The sequence below is a fragment of the Anabrus simplex genome, chromosome 1 (genome assembly GCF_040414725.1).
Source record: "Anabrus simplex isolate iqAnaSimp1 chromosome 1, ASM4041472v1, whole genome shotgun sequence".
NCBI classification, from domain to species: Eukaryota; Metazoa; Arthropoda; class Insecta; order Orthoptera; family Tettigoniidae; genus Anabrus; species Anabrus simplex.
The window spans coordinates 798,630,916-798,648,745 of NC_090265.1; the positions used below are offsets into that span (position 1 = coordinate 798,630,916).

The following is a 17,830-nucleotide window of genomic DNA, read 5'->3' on the forward strand; positions in this document are numbered from 1 at the left end:
TCTAAAGGGGTCCAAAATCCACGTCTAAGGCCCCTCAGAAGGGTACATGTCGCGAGTAAAGTACAACCATGGTATTTGTCATGTTGGGGTACTAATCAAAAGTAGCGAAGACTCACGGTGTTCCACACAAGATGGTACTACACACAAGTATTGTACTTCGTATGGGTAACGCAAACCTATGGTGTTTCTCACACAATGGCGCCACTCATAGCCAACGCAAACCGATGAGGTTCCTCGCCTAGGTGTACTAACCACACTATCCCGTGGTGTTCCTCACATAGTGGGTATAGCTGAGACGGGCAAAGCGAACCCAGCGGCATTCAAAGAGTTCGGCAAACGTTTGATCTCCCTGGCCACTCACTTGCCTAGCAGGGGGTGATTTATGACGGCAGTAGGCTTTAAAACGTAAGTTCGCATTCCCCTTCAGAAATCCTCACAACTCTGTAGCCAATGCACCTCTTGTTAAACAGACGCCAGTCTCTTTTTTCAGCTCAGACAATTCACACTTGCTTCGTTCGCTGTTTGAAAGTTTTGAATTATTTCTTTGCTTCATTAATTAATATTTGTGAAGTGTGTTGCTTTTCATTTCACTTCATGCAGTGATGTGGAGACCAAGGGAACCAGACCTGGAAATTTACAACCGGGGAGAATGACCAGTACCTCGCCCAGGCGGCCTCACCTGCTATGCTGAACAGGGGCCTTGGTGGGGGATTGGAAGATTGGAAGGGATAGGCAGGGAAGAGGGAAGGAAGCGGCCGTGGCCCTAAGTTAGGTACCATCCTGGCATTTGCCTGGAGGAGAAGGGGGAAAACACGGAAAACCACTTCCAGGATGGCTGAGGTGGGAATCGAACCCACCTCTACTCAGTTGACCTCCCGAGGTTGAGTGGACCCCGTTCCAGCCCTCGTACCACTTTTCAAATTTCGTGGCAGAGCTGGGAATCGAATGCGGGCCTCCGGGGGTGGCAGCTAATCACACTAACCACTACACTACAGAGGCGGACAATTAATATTATTATTATTATCATCCCAGTCCCTAGTTCGTGATTTTACTTTTCCTTTGCTGGGCGAGTTGGCCGTGTGGTTAGGGGCGCGCCGCTGTGAGCTTGCATCGGGGAGATAATGGGTTCAAGCCCCACTGCCGGCAGCTCTGAAGATGGTTCTCCGTGGCTTCCCATTTTCACACCAGGAAAATGCTGGGGAAGTACCTTAATTAAGGCTACGGGCACTTCCCACTCCTAGGCCTTTCCTAGCCCATCGTCGCCATAACACCTATCTATGATGGTGCGACATAAAACAAATTGTAAATAATTATTGTACTATTCCTTTCTTTACTGAAAGCGAGACACTGATATTAGCAGCATGAAATTACGTATAATATTTTAATAGGCCTACTTTGGTATCAATTTAAGTTTAGTCTTTGTCGAGTTTATTTGCCAATTCCTTCTTGTTTTTCCTTTCTTTCAACATCTGCGACCACCGCACGTGTTAACCACGAAATAAATTATTCTGCGATATCGGTGTGTGCTGTGGTTCATGATCAAATTTTTATATTTATATTTTGACTTTAGAATAAATTAAATGTTAACATGTTTAAATAATCGACGCAAAATATGACAACCTTGCTTTTGACAGAGCTCACTTGCCTTTTAAACGACACGCGCCTCTTGTGTCCAGAGGAAAGAAACCGACTGACAACCCTCATTATCACTAGGGCGGGCAGAATGACAACCCTCATTATTACCAGGGTGGGCCAAGTTTTGAGATCAGAGGATACCGCGTGGGTATGCTTTGAGCGTCAGGAATATACTAATCACAGGCAACGCAGACCCACGGTGTCGCTCATATAGTGGTACAACTCACAGGCAACGCCCAGACCCGCGGTGTTGCTCACGTGCGTACGACGCACGGGCACTGGAAAACCCCAGGCCAGGCTCTTGGCTGCTACTAATCACAAACCTATTTCGGACCTAATATAGTGATACTACTCGCAAGTACAGGCAACCTATGGTGTTCCCGCGTGATGGAACGAATCAAAAGTAGTTTCATGGTTCTCATTCAATCACCCCTTGGTCGCCCCTTTTAGTCGCCTCTCACGACAGACAGGGGATACCGTGGGTGTATTATTCGTCTGCGTCCCCCACCCACAGGAGAAAAGAAAACCAAGAGCCACGAAGGGCACAAAAATGAAAGACTCCAAAGGCCTCGCAAACCCAATGGGGAGAGTGGGGCAGTTTCATACACATTCTACCTATTAACACTTAAGAAGATTTAATGGCTGTATTTTGCAATCTAAATGGCTAAAAACAAGTGTTACACAAACATTGTTATATTAGAAACAAGTTGGACTTACGTAATTACTCATTTAGTTAATTCCTGTAAAACAATTTAAAAATATTTATGAACATGTAATTTGTATGAAAGTACCCCAACATGGGGCAGTATCATACATTGCAGGGGCACTTTCATACATGTTCTACAATATTGACAAAACATGCTTTTATACATACAAAAACACCACTAGCCTATCCTAAACTGAATTCAGTCAGATCTACAGAAAAAGTTAAGGAAATTGCTCGAGCTGTTCCTCCAACCATGGTAGGCTGTGGAAATTTAGTGTAAATATCAGCCCGAGAAATTTCACTGACATCTTTCTTTTCATGGAAAACAAATTTCTTTTTATAATTTGTACGTGAAAAGTTTGAGAAACTCTGAATCATTCATTTTCTCATCAACTTGACAAACGAAGTATTTCTTTGTTCTTTTTGTTGCAAACTCAACCAGAACGAAGTCATTAAGCTCAATATCACTGCTTTTATCAAGCAGCGGTAAGTCAACATCTTGGTCACTAAACTCAAGTTCACTTTCACCACTTGTTACAGCAACACTTTCTTCACTGCTTGAAGAATTGAAGCCTACAGATTCCTTGCCAGATTTAAATACTTTTCGTCTAGGGAGATTCGAGGATGTCATCTTGTTTGGCTTTCTTTTCATTTTATTCTTAAGCTTCATCATTTCCTCCAATCTTTCTTTTTCAGGAGTGGTGGTAGTCAGAATTCTTGACTTTCCTTTAGCTCGTCCAGTGTCTTTAAGTGTTATAGGATTTGCTTTGGGGTAAGGGTGGATATATTCTGGTGTAATTGTAGGTTTTTGAGGGTTGCCTTGGAATTGGGTGTTGGCGTGGAAGTGGGAGAAGCTGAAGTGGGTAATATTCTGGTGTAATTGTAGGTTTTTGAGGGTTGCCTTGGAATTGGGTGTTGGCGTGGAAGTGGGAGAAGCTGAAGTGGGTATGTTACTGGATGGTTCTTGGGCATGACTTCCTCATGATGGGCAGGATCTGAGGATGTAGAAATTTTTGTGCAATCCTGTGGAGGGCATGGGCGATCTGTTGTTAGAGATGCAGCAAAGTCTTTGTCAGTAAAGACAAAACGATTTGGAGACCAAAGTCCGGTCTTCCTGAATGAAGACACAATGTTGATCTTGAAAAATGACTGACTGAATGGTACATTTGTCAGTTATGGTATGTTATAAATTGATAAGGTCCTTCCTGGATTTTCATAGATCCATGTATTAAATGCTTGCCTGCATCTGGTCTTAAATGGACCGAATTTGTCGAATAAGACAAATACGGGATCATCCTTTTAGAAGACTTGCATATCTTTTGGAGATGCTTGATGATTTCAAGAAAAGATGTTCCTGCAACCCAGCCACTAGGCCAAGGAGCCCCAATTATATCCTTTTTGCTTTAAAAATAGATATAATGGGGTGTATGAAAGTGCCCCAAACCATTGTATGAAAGTGCCCCATAGGCAGTTATTTTACTAATCTTGCCATCTGGCTTTTCATAAGTTATGGAGACTACTGTAACTTATACATAAGTTGCAGTGAAGAGTGTAGTATGATGTGAAACTTATTTCAGAATCAAACATAGTGAATCAAAAGACTTACCTAAATATTTCACAGCATGAAGATTTGTTTTAAAATCACCAAAATTAAACTTTTCAGCACAGCTTCTCGTCAACAGATGCTATGAAGCTACAACTTGCATAGGAAGTAGATGAAGTCAAAAGGAGTTAATAAGAATAAAAAAGATGGCACTCTCTACCCTTAAAGGTGGGAAATTTAAAACTGTATGAAACTGCCCCTGTATGAAACTGCCCCACTCTCCCCACGTCAGGATCAGAAAAGAACAAGAGAGAAAAGAAGAAGAAAGGGATCCGTCACTTCGAAAAATGAAGTAACGGACGAAGAAAGGCAAGGGCCGCGAAGGGCGTGAAAATAAGACTCCCTACGCCTCGAATGCTCTAATACCGTCGGGGTCGGAAAAGAACAAGAGTTGACCAAGGGAGGTTGGACAGGGTAGACGAAAGTGAGGAGCCTGGCACAAGTAAGTGGAAGCAATGCCAAGGGTCGGCTAAGGGCCCCGTGGTCGCCAATCCACACTCCCAAGTAGAGAGCCCCTTTTAATCGCCTCTTACAACAGGCAGGGGGTACCGTGGGAGTATTCTCCATCTGCGCCCCCCACCCACAGGGCGTAGTGTGTTTGGTCCGCGAGAGGTATTTTATTTCCCTCAAGTCCGCCGGCAAGCCGGTCAGGACCCACCTATCTGCCACCTGAGAGTATCACTTCTCCCCCTGCCACGCCAGCATAGTAGGTTCGTGGAGGAAAAGAAGAATTGGAATTGATGAGGAAGGATCCTGTTGAAGGAAGATGTGGAGATTGTGCTTGTTACTTCGTGTCTTCATGTTTGTTTTTGTCTCCTTTTCCTGTTACCCCATCTTCCAATGCCGACCTGGCATCGTGTTTATCCTATTATGTGGTGGTTATTATTGTTTCAAGTAGTACAAATGGGCAAACATCCTCTACTAACACTAATCAGAAAGAAAACTGGAAGAGGTTCAACACTTCGAAGAATGAAGTCAAGGAGAAAAGAAAACCAAAGAGCCACGAAGGGCACAAAAATGAAAGACTCCCAAGGCCCCGCAAACCTAATACATCAGGATCAAAAAAGAACAAGAGCTCACCAAAGGAGATCGGATAGGAAAGATGAAAATGAGGAGCTTGACGAGTAAGTGGAAGCTAGGGCAACCGTCCATCCACGCCCCAAAGTTTGGAGCCCCTGATCCCCTTTCAGTCGCCTTTTACGACAGGCAGGGGAGACAGATGGATATCCCATTATGTGTTCCTATTATTCAATGTATGACTTGATTTATCTTCGTTCACTGTTAACCCTCAGTTGGAATATTTTAGGAACAAACAGGCTTTCAAATCATTTGTGGCTGATCCAAACAAATTTGGCACTATATAATTTGGTATTACAATAATAATTAGTATCAAGGCAACACACCTGTTCTCCCAAACAATTTCATCAATGGAACTGACAAACACGCTCGCTGTGGATCAACAACTAAGTCATGCTTCGTCTTTCACAGCATCAGTAGCTATGGCATCGTAACACCGTGTTATATTTTCACTTAGTAATACATTCAATATGTCATTTTGCATGTTAAATAATGTAAGAGGGCTATTGTTTTCATATTCATAAATGATACTCATGGGCTTGTAAATTAGTGTGCTACGTATTCTCATCCAGTGATTAATAGCCAAAATATTGATACTAACTCCATATTTTAAAATAGAACAGTACAAATTCATACAACTGGCCTAAACGTTCAACTACGTACAAGTTCAAATATGTAAGTATTTTCAAAATTGGACAGTTAGTTTTTGAGATATCAATAAGATTAATAAAATTATAGAATAGATCCAGCTTTTGAATACATGTAAACTTAGTAATGTGAGGTTACATCACTAGTTAATCATAAACAGTACCGGTTTAGACCCAAATTCCGGGTCATCATTAGCCGATCACTTACAAACAGGAAAAAAAAATGCACAGATAAATAACCAGTAATGTGTAGTTTTTTCATCAGGCGTTAGTGGGGAGCAGTGTAATACATGTGACTGTGGCAGTGTTTTAAAAGTTTTTATAATCTTGAAGAGAAGAATATCTTGAGGAAACAATTTAGTAATCGTTTAGTAATTGTTTCTTCCTTTGCTGTTGATAATGATTTGAGGCCTGTAACCTCTAATTCTTGGGTAGAAATCATTTTGTTAACACCACATGCATATCTATATACCTCCTCCTTTTTGGGAAAAACAGCTACAATAAAATTTCCCTCTTTTACAGCTTTCCCACATGGTGATGTGAGGCCTTCAATCATTGCCTCAGTTGTTTCTTCAAAGACCGAGACCAGTGATGGCCTTCATGTTTTGGTTATGTGGGCAGAGAACACAAATGTTAAGTGGGTTACTCTTGATTCATAAAATAAATGCACAGTGGTAGGACTTTTAATCACTGTACCATCAATCAAAGTTACCTTGTTTACAAAAGTTTAATGTTAGTAACCAAAGTTATCCTGTTTGATATTAGTCATATTTTTTAAAGGCTGAAAAAAATTATTTGGCACTTGTTGCTGCAAGACGTCGATACGTTAAAGATCTATGGTGTCACACTTGGCAACTGCTCAACAAAATTGAAAGCTGTAACAACAATGCAACAGGTTTGGCAAACTAAAATCGTTACAAAATTTGCCATGAACTGGACGGCCAAGAAAATAAGTGACACTGATGGCCGAGCTATTCTAAGAAAAATCAAACGATATCTGAAGATCAGTGCGATCTCTATCGCAGTGGAGCTGAAACCAGATTTCAGTATAAATATATGTCACAGCATGGTTTACAATTTCATTAGAAAGAGCGACTATTATGGAAGAATTGACCCACAGGCAGCATAAATGGCGTTGAATCAAAATGCCTGCACATAGTAATGGAAGCAATTAAATTATTATTATTATCATAACCAGTATAAAATGGGGAATAAATTCATATTTTTTTTTGGAATTTGTTTTAAATTGCACCGATTCAGACAGGTCTTATGGCAAAGACGGGATAGTACAGGGCAAGGACTTTGAAGAAAGCAACTGGTGTCTTAATTGAGGTACAGCCTCAGCATCTGCCTGGTGTGGAAATGGGAAACCATCTTCAGGGCTGCATCACAGTGGTGCTCAAACCCACCATCTCCTGAATGCAAGCTAACAGCTACACGTCTCAAACCACAAAGCCAACTCACTCGTTATATTATACTGAATTTTTGCAATTGAACTAATGTTCTTTTACTGTAAATGAATTACCTGCTGGAGCATTGTCAAATCACTTTGGGATAAGCCATCTTCAGTAACTCAGCCAGGTGAGCCGGGCTGAGTGGCTCAGATGGTAGAGCGTTCACCTTCTGAGTCCAATTTAATGGGTTTCTTTCTGATTCTGTCCACTGGTATTAAGAGGTGTTCAGATATACCAGACTTATGTCAGTAATTTACTGGCACCGGGTGAGTTGGCTGTGTGGTTAGGGGTGCACAGCTGTGAGCTTGCATCCGGGAGATAGTGGGTTCGAACCCCACTGTCAGAAGTCCTGATGATGATACTGTTGTTTTAAGGGGCCTAACATCGAAGGTCATCGGCCCCTAATGGAACGAGATGGACGACATGATATATGATAGTTAAAATTTTAACATGTATCCGCTGACTAGAGTTAAAAAAATGGTGATGAAGAAAAATGAGTATGAAATTAAAACAATCAGTGGATCTAATTTGCAATGCCTTATTTTCTAATAAAATTAGAGAAAATACAGGAAACAAAGGAATAAGGCATTGCCTGGTAGTACAGATATATAGAAATAATTTACGTTAAACGTTAAAAATAACACATTAAAATACGCAACACAAACTAAAACGTCAATGGGATAAAAGCGCAATTGACACAAAAACACTAGGACAAAGGACATCATTACACACGATAAAACAGACCACTATCCCTCATAAAGCGGATGACGAGGTCTGCTGACTGCTCGCAAGATAAGGGAGATTGTACTCGGGAGGTTAAGACTACGGCACAGATGACCAGGTCCACACACTCCGTAAGGATGTGTACCATGGCAAGATGATCGCCGCAAGTACACACCGAAGGGGGTTCTCCTTTCAATAGATGGGAGCAAGTCAAGATACCGTGGCCGATCCGAATACGACATAATACCACTGCTTCCCTCCGAGAGGCCCGAAGGAAAGTCTTCCATACCTTCGTAGTACCTTTAACCGCTCTCCGCTTATTTGGAGGAGGAGTGACCTGCCACTCCATCTCCCAATGGGACATAACCAGATGTCTCAGCTGAGAGCCTGGTGGAACCTTGAAAGGCAACGGGGGCAGTGTTACTGCCTCCTTGGCAGCCTTATCTGCTAACTCATTTCCCTCTACACCCATGTGGCTTGGCAACCACAGAAACGTGATTCTGGTGCCGGCATCCGAACACCCGGCCAGCAGGTCCTGGATCCGATGCACCAGAGGGTGCTGAGGGAAACAGGTATCAATTGACTGTAGCGAACTCACGGAGTCAGTACACACAAAAGAAGTGTCGGCGCTCATCGGACAGTGCGTACCGCAGAGCTTCACAGATAACATAGAGCTCTGCTGTGTACACACTACAGGTTTCCAGGAGAGCAAAAACAAACCTATCAGTGTCGACAACGAACACACAGCCCACTTTACTGTTCTCGAGCCATCCGTGTAAATGATAAGTGAACCTAGATACCTGCCAACAACGGACAGAAAGAGCCTCCGATAAATTGAAGGGTCCGTGTCTTCCTTCGGGCCAGTGTGCAGATCCAGGATTATTTCAGGACGTCGTACTACCCACGGAGGTACCCCACTTGGTTGTCTGACAAGGCAAGGAATCGAAGGTACGTAAAACAATCTGTGACTGCTATCCAAGCGTATTCCAACCAGCCGCGTTGCTCAAGGACAAGCAACGTACGGTATAGCAAACGGTTGCCATTGTTGAATATGCAAGGATAGCTTGGATGAAGTGGCATCTGTCGCAAATTTGCAGCATACGAAAGGAGCATTTGCTGGCGCCTCAGGTGTAATGGCGGCACACCAGACTCGGTGAGCAGGCTAGCAACGGGGCTTGTACGGAAAGCTCCCGTCGCCAATCTAACCCTGCTGTGGTGGATGCTGTTCAGCTTCGCAAGGACACATGGTCTTGCTGAGCCATATGCTGCACTGCCGTAGTCTAACCGGGATGAAATATGTGCCCTATAGAATCGTAGGAGCACCATGCAGTCAGCACCCCAATTAGTGCTGCTAAGAAACTTCATGATATTCAGCTTCCTAGTGCATTGCACTTTTAACTGCCGCACGTGTGGCTCCCACGATAATTTACTATCAAACAGGAGCCCAAGAAATCGGTAAGTGTCAACTACGGGAAGAGCGACACTTCCTAAATAAAGTTCAGGAGGCGGGTAAAGAGTACATTGACGGCAAAAGTGGACAACAGAGGTCTTTGCGCTGGAAAACCTAAAGCCATGTTCTAAGGTCCACGGCTCCAATCTCCTAATAGCTTGTTGTAATTATCGCTCTGCGACTGCCATATTTCGCGAACTATAGTACAGAGCAAATTCATCAACATATAAGGACGGTATTACTGCTGAACCAGCAGCAGCGACAATACCGTTTATGATGATTAGATGTTGATTCCCATAGGGAATCTGAAATATTTGTTCCGAATGAGTAAATTTATAATACCAATATAATACCAATAATACCAGTGCATTGGCACTGCCGGTGGCTTCAATTAGCTTACGCAGTGGCCTCCACGGTATGCACTAGCCAGCGTCTTGGTAGGTGTGCTAGGTACCAACTGATGAGCCCAGCCTAGCACACGAGGGCGAAACGCTGGCAACCAGGAATGAGTTAGCTGGAAAATTTATAATGTCCAATAACGGACCATTTATATTGGTAATACCGTTTATGGCAATCGCGAACAGAGCGACACTAAGAACCGATCCCTGTGGGACTTCATTTTCCAGAACGTGGTATTGCGAATATGTCCTCCCTGCTCGGACACTGAATAGACGGAGGGACAAAAAATTCGCAATAAATACCGGCAAGTTACCTTGGAATTTCCATTGATGCAGGACTGAAAGGTACCATATCGCCATGTGGCGTCATATGCCTTCTCCAAGTCAAAGAAAACAGCTACCAAATGCTGTTTGCGGAGAAACACATCCTGGATAGAGCTCTCCAGGTGTACCAAGTGGTCAGTGGTCGATCGAGCAGCTCGAAAACCACACTGGTACTCGGACAAGAGTCCTTGTTTCTCCAGACACCACACAAGTCGGTGATTTACCATCCTCTCAAATAGCTTACACAGGCAGTTTGTAAGACAAATCGGTCTGTAACTTCCTGCATATTTAGGATCTTTGTCAGGCTTGAGGACAGGAATGACTATGCCCTCTCGCCAATGAGATGGAAAATATATCTCCTTCAATATCATCATCACGACGTGCAGGTCGCCTACAGGCGTCAAATCAAAAGCCCTGCATCTGGCGAGCCGAACTTGTCCTCGGACACTCCCGGCACTAAAAGCCATACGCCATTTCATTTTCATTTTAATACTCCAGCTTCAGTATATATGCTGTATACAAACCAATGGTGACAAATTAACACACATACTTGAACGAAGTCCAACTCCTGTAAATAAACAAAAGGTTCCATAATGCAGAGGAAGGTCGAATTCACGGGCGTGCAGTATTTTGTCAACTGTTGATCATAAATCATGACCAATAATGTGTACAAGAAAAGTAAGGCACTAGTAACGGGAGAACATCAACATGAGCACTGCTGCAGCTGTCTTGGGTGAGGGGCTATAGATTCATATACCTTAACCAAACTTTCTTAGCATTGATGTGAACCTGTTCACTAATAATACCACAATATTTCATGTAGGGTATTCACTGTACACAATGCAGATTTTCCTCAAAGGTGGGCAGATTTAATTTGCTTACAAAGACTACATTCTTCGAATAAGTTAAAGCCCTCATCTACATACACATGTACTATAATGCACTTTAACCTTTTCCGGTCCAACGTCGAGGTCACCTTGACATTATGTTTCGTTCTATTTAAGAAGTTATTTATTGAAGTTCTTTGACCTGATTGAGGTCGAACGATATCCCTGATGTTTCTAGAGCAAATTTTTGTGCACAAACGAAGACTTTATTTTATGTCCATGGAAATACGAGGTGTATATATAGCCATGTATCGTCATGGTTACCCGCGCCCTGTCAGCTGTGTTTTGTTTACATAGAGTAGTGCTGCACACGTGTTGTACTAAGCGTGTTTATCTGTAAATGCGAATTGTCTCAGTTGACTTTGCGATATAAAAGCGGAAAATATGAATGAAGGAGAAATACGTATGCACGTTTATTTAGAGAGCAGTGACAGTGATTATTTATTTGAATTAAAGAGTTTAGAGGACTGTCAAGTGAAGATGAAGGTGTAGTGAACACCAGCATTGCAAGTGAAATTTCAGCGACTGGACCTGTGCATAAAAAAGCACGGAATGATCACGGACCATCATGTGCTGTTTCTGAATATTCAGAATAGGATGTTCTAGTGCCTGCTACAAAAGCAAGAAGACGCACAAAGGTAATGGGCCGGGGTGGAGGAAGGGATATGGCACACGGCAATGACGACTTCTCAAGTCAGTATTGACCATTTGAGTAACAGTGATACTGAAAATACTTTCGCACATACAAAATGGGAATGCAAACGACAATAGTGTTTACCAGAATGAAACATTTCATGATAGTGAGCCTCCTAGAACAAGATTCATGAGGTCGGGAAACTAGAAGACTGTAGGTTCCTCCTAGCTGCATCACTCCACTTCAGTTTTTTATGTTATTTTTCACTCCTGCATGATGACTTTTGTGTAAACCTGTAAGTAACTCACTAGACTCATGTTTACGTAATATAATAATCATAATAATATTATAATTATAGTTACTAATAAAAGTTCTGAGTTTAATCTGACTAGGTAAAAATGTGCAAAATTAATTTGGACCAGATTGTTGAAACATGTGACAGAAAATTGGACTGCAAAGGGTTAAAGGAATGTGCTAATAGGATCTCCCACTTTCATAAGGTAACATCTACACCACCATATCTCTTACAGTTACATTTGTTATTCAAGATATAGAGCTTTTAAGTTAATTTTCGTTACTGTGATTGATGGCATTCTTCACATGATGTGGAGCACAGTTCACCATTGCAAGAATCAATGTGTGTTCAAAAAGAGTTAAAGGTGAAAAACCTAGAACTGAACACTGAAGCTGGATTATTAATTACTAAAGATTTAAACAACAAAGCTAATGCTCTACATCACTAGAACAATCAGAAAGGGCAGAACTATAGTAACTGGTACTCAAGGTTTGGTAATACGAGCCACCACTAGGTAGCGCACGCAAGTTGACTGTCGCACTAGTAGCGCTGAGAGGGAGCGCCGAGAGAAACGACAATGCTGCCAACTGTTAGTTGTTGATTTGACATGGCTATACATTTTTCTTACCGAGCAAACAGTATGCGCCGCGGCGATAGAAAAGAGCCTCTCGAAGAAAGTGTGGCCCCAAAGGGACCACTGTTCTCAGGACAGAGATTGGCCTGGATGTGCAAAGATAGGTTACAACAACTAAACTACCATTTTTCTTGCCGTGCGGACGGTATGCGCCACGGCCTTTTAAACTTCCCTGGCCGCTTCATAATTTTTTCATCTGCAATGGTTGATTACAAAATCTCGGCCTCATCCTAGGTGTCAATGATGTCATCCTCTTCCATACGTGAACCAATCACCGTTATATGCAATGAAATATCGCATCTAAAACAGTACTTTTGGTTATAAAAGTAAATGTAGCCTACTTCTAGGGGTTCCTGGCAAGCTTATTTAACACATCTCTCTTCCACGATCATTTTAAGGTGAGAATAGCAGCATTTAAAGTTACATTTTATGTAATAATCCTTGAGTCCGGTTACTATATTTCTACCATTCAACCCAATATTGTGGAAAAAATGGCCAACATTTTGACTAAATATATGATTTATCAAAGGGAAGCACACTAATGTGCATAAAATACTTTAGTTCCAGTTCTGATTTTTCTTTGCTGTAGTCCATCAAGGACTTTGTTCTGTTTGGGCAGTGAGTGAAGTGGTACCGTTAACAGTGAAAACCACACAGTTTACACACACATTTTGAATAAGGCTCATAGAAATTGATTTTTGTACATATTTTTTTAATGAAATCCATGAATTGTTAGCTGCACTAGGGCACTCCATATGTTGTTAGGTTCAGCCTAGTTGCGGTTTATCATGGTGTCAGATGAGTAAAATTCTACGGGAATTTGTAATTTTTTTCTCTTTCCCTTTCAGAGGAATTCCATCTTATGGAATGTGGATGGCAGCAGTCTGTTCAATCAATGGTCTTCTATTAGGAACATTTCTCTTGTCAGCTCAGAAACAAGTCTCAAAGATAAGCAGTGATGACATTCCAAGTGCCTTTTTCAAGAATCTCGTCTTGACACATTCTACAGATTTGAGATCCAATACAGTTTGGTGGCCTCAGATTATTTCTCTATCATTTGCAGGCACTAGTTCTATTTTGGCTCAGAAAAGTCTTATGGCAGGTTAAGTGAGGTTTCAATTTCATACATTCTTCCAATAGCAGCTCATGTTCTTTCTCTAATGTGGATTCTAAACAATAATCCAGCAGGTTGAAGGGTATCTGAATGCATTTACAACCATTATAGTATTTCTTCGTCGTCGTCGTAAGTAATCCTGCCCTCCGCTGTGATTCTCTCACCTCACCTGAATATCGTAACAGTTTTATTTGTAATCTGTTTTCCTCTGCCCATGTCTGTTGACTATTTATAGCTTCTGGCAGGTAATTTTTTTTAGTCAATAATAGGATCAAGTCGCCTGCGTATGCATTTAAGTTGACCGTGTCTCCACTAATGATCCTCATGATGGCAGCTGTAGTTATATTACATAGGATGGGCCTCACTGGGTCACCTTGCTGTCCTGAGTTTGTTTGAATCAGCAGTGCTGACAAGTTACTCTGTCGGTCATTTCAAAGAAATTGATAGCTTGGCCTAGAATGTTGCTGATTGCAATAGTCAGTGGGTTATTTTTCTCTGATCATTTGTTCCTGTTTGGCTGTTAGCAGTTGTCTGTTTACCAACTTATAAACACGTTATTTCAGTTATGCTATCAATCGTACATATTTCACTGAAATGTTACAATTCACAGTTCGGTAAAACTCTCGGACAGTTGGAGCCATTCATTGTTGTTGTTTGCTGCATAATACAGTGTTCAAAAACATGACAGTGAATTCATGTGAAATATGAATTGGCCTACTTTTAGTATATCCCATATGCAGAGCTAAGCAAACCATAAGGTGTGTGTACCGGTAAGTTATATTAACTTAATTTTGGCTATCAACATTCACTCGACAAATGATGTAAGATTTTGTTCAGGTAGGTATGCTGTACTATCTGCGCACTTTTTAGTGATAGATTTACACCCTAGTGCTGAAGTGGTCGACTTCGGTTATTTTCGAGATTCGTATTGGCAACCTTTGAAACACAAACTAAGAATCGCTTATCATCGCTGTGCAACATCTGGCGTACACTTTAAGTACTCGTACTGTTGTTGTTTACACAGCAAAGCCAAACTATAGAATTCATGCTAGGAACACGTTTCACAACGGGAAATGTTATATAGTATTATATATTGTGTGTGTGACACAATTGTTTGCTTAAAATAATAAAGGTTTATAAAATTCATATCGATCGATCATATTATCAATTCAATTCAGATTTCATTTCCATTCAGTTGGCAATATTAACAGAACTCTTCTTACTTCTCCAACGAGTACAAAAATCTATCACTAAAAAGTGCGCAGATAGTATGTTGAGTATTCAGACCGAAGGTTGGTTTGATCATCAACAGATCATTTCAAAATCACTGCTGGTCAAGATGGGTAGCCGGTAGCATTCACCATCTGAGTTTTACTTACAGTTCAACAGCTGAACACCTCTCAAACCATGAAACATAATCAGAATCAATTTAATCATAACTTCTACTGAAGCCTATAACTTATAAGGTAAGCAAGATAAAGCACCAAGAAATTACTGAATTCAACAAGAGATATAGGCTATCTGTAAGGGGATTATAAACAACTTTCTGCAAACTTCAATAATCCACCACATAGAATGCACTACAGTATTTACATTACCTAGAACAATAAGACACAGTAGACACAGCAGCATGCAGAAAGTCAAATTAGTGCCATAGCCTATTTAGATGGCATGCAAGTAAATGACAGAACTCCTCAACATACCTGTTGCCGAAGTTATTTTTCCAGAACTCCGCAGCGTCGCTCTTCGTAATTCTGAATTGGTCTCCGGCAAATGTTCCATTAGGGAATATCGCTTTAAGTTCACTTAACATATGACTAAACACTAGACTAAGTTTGGTAAGGTTTCTCCGGTAATGGGAGTTTTCGTCAAACATTTTCTCCTTTCCTTCTTTGAACAATTTGATGGCCTGTTTACACTTCTTAATCAAGTTCACTATAAACACACTGAAGTGTTCATTATTATGTAAAACGATCATTTTATCCTCGTACTTCGAGTAAATAAGTCTAAGCCGTTGATAAGTGTCAGGAAGGATGTCAAGAATGAACGGAGGTGAATTTTTGAGGTTCATTTTCTGATGTTGACACAACTTAACTACTTTATCCATTAATTTCCAAGTTTTATCCAATGTTCTTTTATCGGTTGCTAATTTTGGTGGAGCCATTGCATCAGCAAATGCTCCATGAAGTTTAGAAAATATTGACGTGATATTCTTATGTTGTGTGGTCCTATTTCTGTGTGCCGCCATCATGGATTCCCCTCACTAAAAAAACTGATAAACGCTCTTGGATAGAAGAGGAGAAGCCCAGATAGCACATTAAACATTTAACTTAAATCACGATTTAATCACTTCACAGTTTCACTATTAAAATCTTCATAGAAATCGCATGATTGTCATTACATAACGCACTAAACAACACGGACAAATTCACTTCAAAATCTCTATGACACTGCATCCTGCTCACAGATGCCGAATGACGAATTCGACAGAAACAATAAACAGTTGAAGCACGAATATCCCGGCCGACATAGTGCTACACGCGATCGCCAAGCTTTACGCTCGTCTGATCTCCTTGCGGTCAGTGAGAGTACTAATTATACGGCGGTATTATGAAATTGATGGTGGTGGTTATCCATTGTTTTAAGAGGAAGTATAACTGGGCAACTATCCTCCATTAACTGTAATCAGAGGAGATGAATTTAAAAAGTTAAAAACTAATCCGAAATTACGCAGCAGCTTACTACCGAGACAAAAAAAAATCCGGATCTACAGATACCGGTAACATTAAATTCTGATGTTGGCTTCAGACGAAAACAAAGACAAAACCAAAACTTCAGCAGTAGGAGGGGTAGGAGATAGAATCAAGCATGATAATTGAGTAGGCAGCAGGAACTTTTTTCAAGAAATGGATTTGAGATGTGCTTGCGATTTGAATCAAACAAGGGGCATTGGAAGATAAGACATTGACATAAATTCGACTCCTCTACCTTAATTTTCTCTCATAGGATTAGGCTAATTCCTTTTCGGTTACTATGATTATTATTCGTAGATCATTAAAAGGCATTCGATAATGTTGATTGGACCAAGCTATTTCAAATTCTGAAGGTGATCGGGATCAGATACCCTGATCAAAGAATTATCTACAGTCTGTATAAAAATCAGTCTGCAGTGATAAGAATAGAGGGCTTTGAAAAAGAAGCAGCAATCCAGAAAGGAATGAGGCAAGGCTGCAGTTTGCTCTCCACCCCCCCCCCCCCCCACCGCCCCTCCTTTTCAGTGTTTATATAGAAGAGGCAGTAAAGGAAATCAAAGAGAAATTTGGAAAGGGAATCACAATCCAAGGACAGAAAATCAAGACCCTGAGATTTGCCAATGATATTATTTTTATCTGAGACTGTAGAAGATCTTGAGAAGCTGCTGAATAGTATGGTAAGGAGTTAAGATGAAAGTAAATAAGTCCAAAACAAAAGTAATGGAGTGCAGTAGAATGAAGGCAGGTGAGGAAAGTAATATTAAATTAAAAAATGAAGTCTTAAAGGAAGTAGATAAATATTGTTACTTGGGTAGTAAAATAACTAACGATGGCAGAAGTGTGGACATAAAATGCAGACTAGCACAAGCAAGGAAGAGCTTTCTTAAGAAATTTGCCCACTTCAAACATTGATATAGGAATTAGAAAGATGCTTCAGAAGACTTTTGTCTGGAGCGTGGCAATGTATGGAAGTGAAACATGGACGATAACTAGCTCAAAAGGAAAGAGAATGGAAGCTTTTGAAATGTGATGTTACAGAAGAATGCTGAAGATGAGATGGATAGATTGAATCGCAAACAAACAACAACAACAATATGATTATTATTTTCCTAAATTTTCCTTATTATCCTTCATGGATTTGGTATTTGATATTATAACAACTAGTGTCTGGGTATGATATACATATCAATTTTTTTAAATGAGACAAAGTCTCTCATGGTCCATTGGCACTGCTGGTGGCTCCAAGTAGCCTATGCAGTAGCCACGCATCTTGGTAGGTGTGCTATTTACCAACTGATGAGCCCAACTTAGCACACTGAGGCAAAACGGTGGCAACCAGGAATGAGTTGGCTGGAAAATTTATAATGTCCAATAATGGATCAACTATATTGGTATTATAGTGGCTGGGTAAATCATAAATGCGAAGCACAATAAAGAGTAAAAGAAGAAGAAAAGGAGAAAAAGAATGGAAGGGGTCTGACACTTCGAGAAATGAA

At 41.0% G+C, this 17,830-nt stretch overlaps 1 protein-coding gene across 5 annotated transcripts in view; it reads right to left on the reverse strand.

The window, feature by feature from the left end:
- Cbl (E3 ubiquitin-protein ligase CBL) overlaps positions 1-16,097 on the reverse strand; it is a 468,900-nt gene extending 452,803 nt beyond the window's left edge. For all 5 annotated transcript variants that reach the window (XM_067136287.2, XM_067136286.2, XM_067136285.2 and 2 more), the window contains exon 1: positions 15,285-16,097. In XM_067136287.2, coding sequence (XP_066992388.2) covers positions 15,285-15,832 — 548 coding nt within the window. In that variant the 5' untranslated portion in view covers positions 15,833-16,097. The remainder of the gene's footprint in view (positions 1-15,284) is intronic.
- Positions 16,098-17,830: the final 1,733 nt, after the last annotated feature.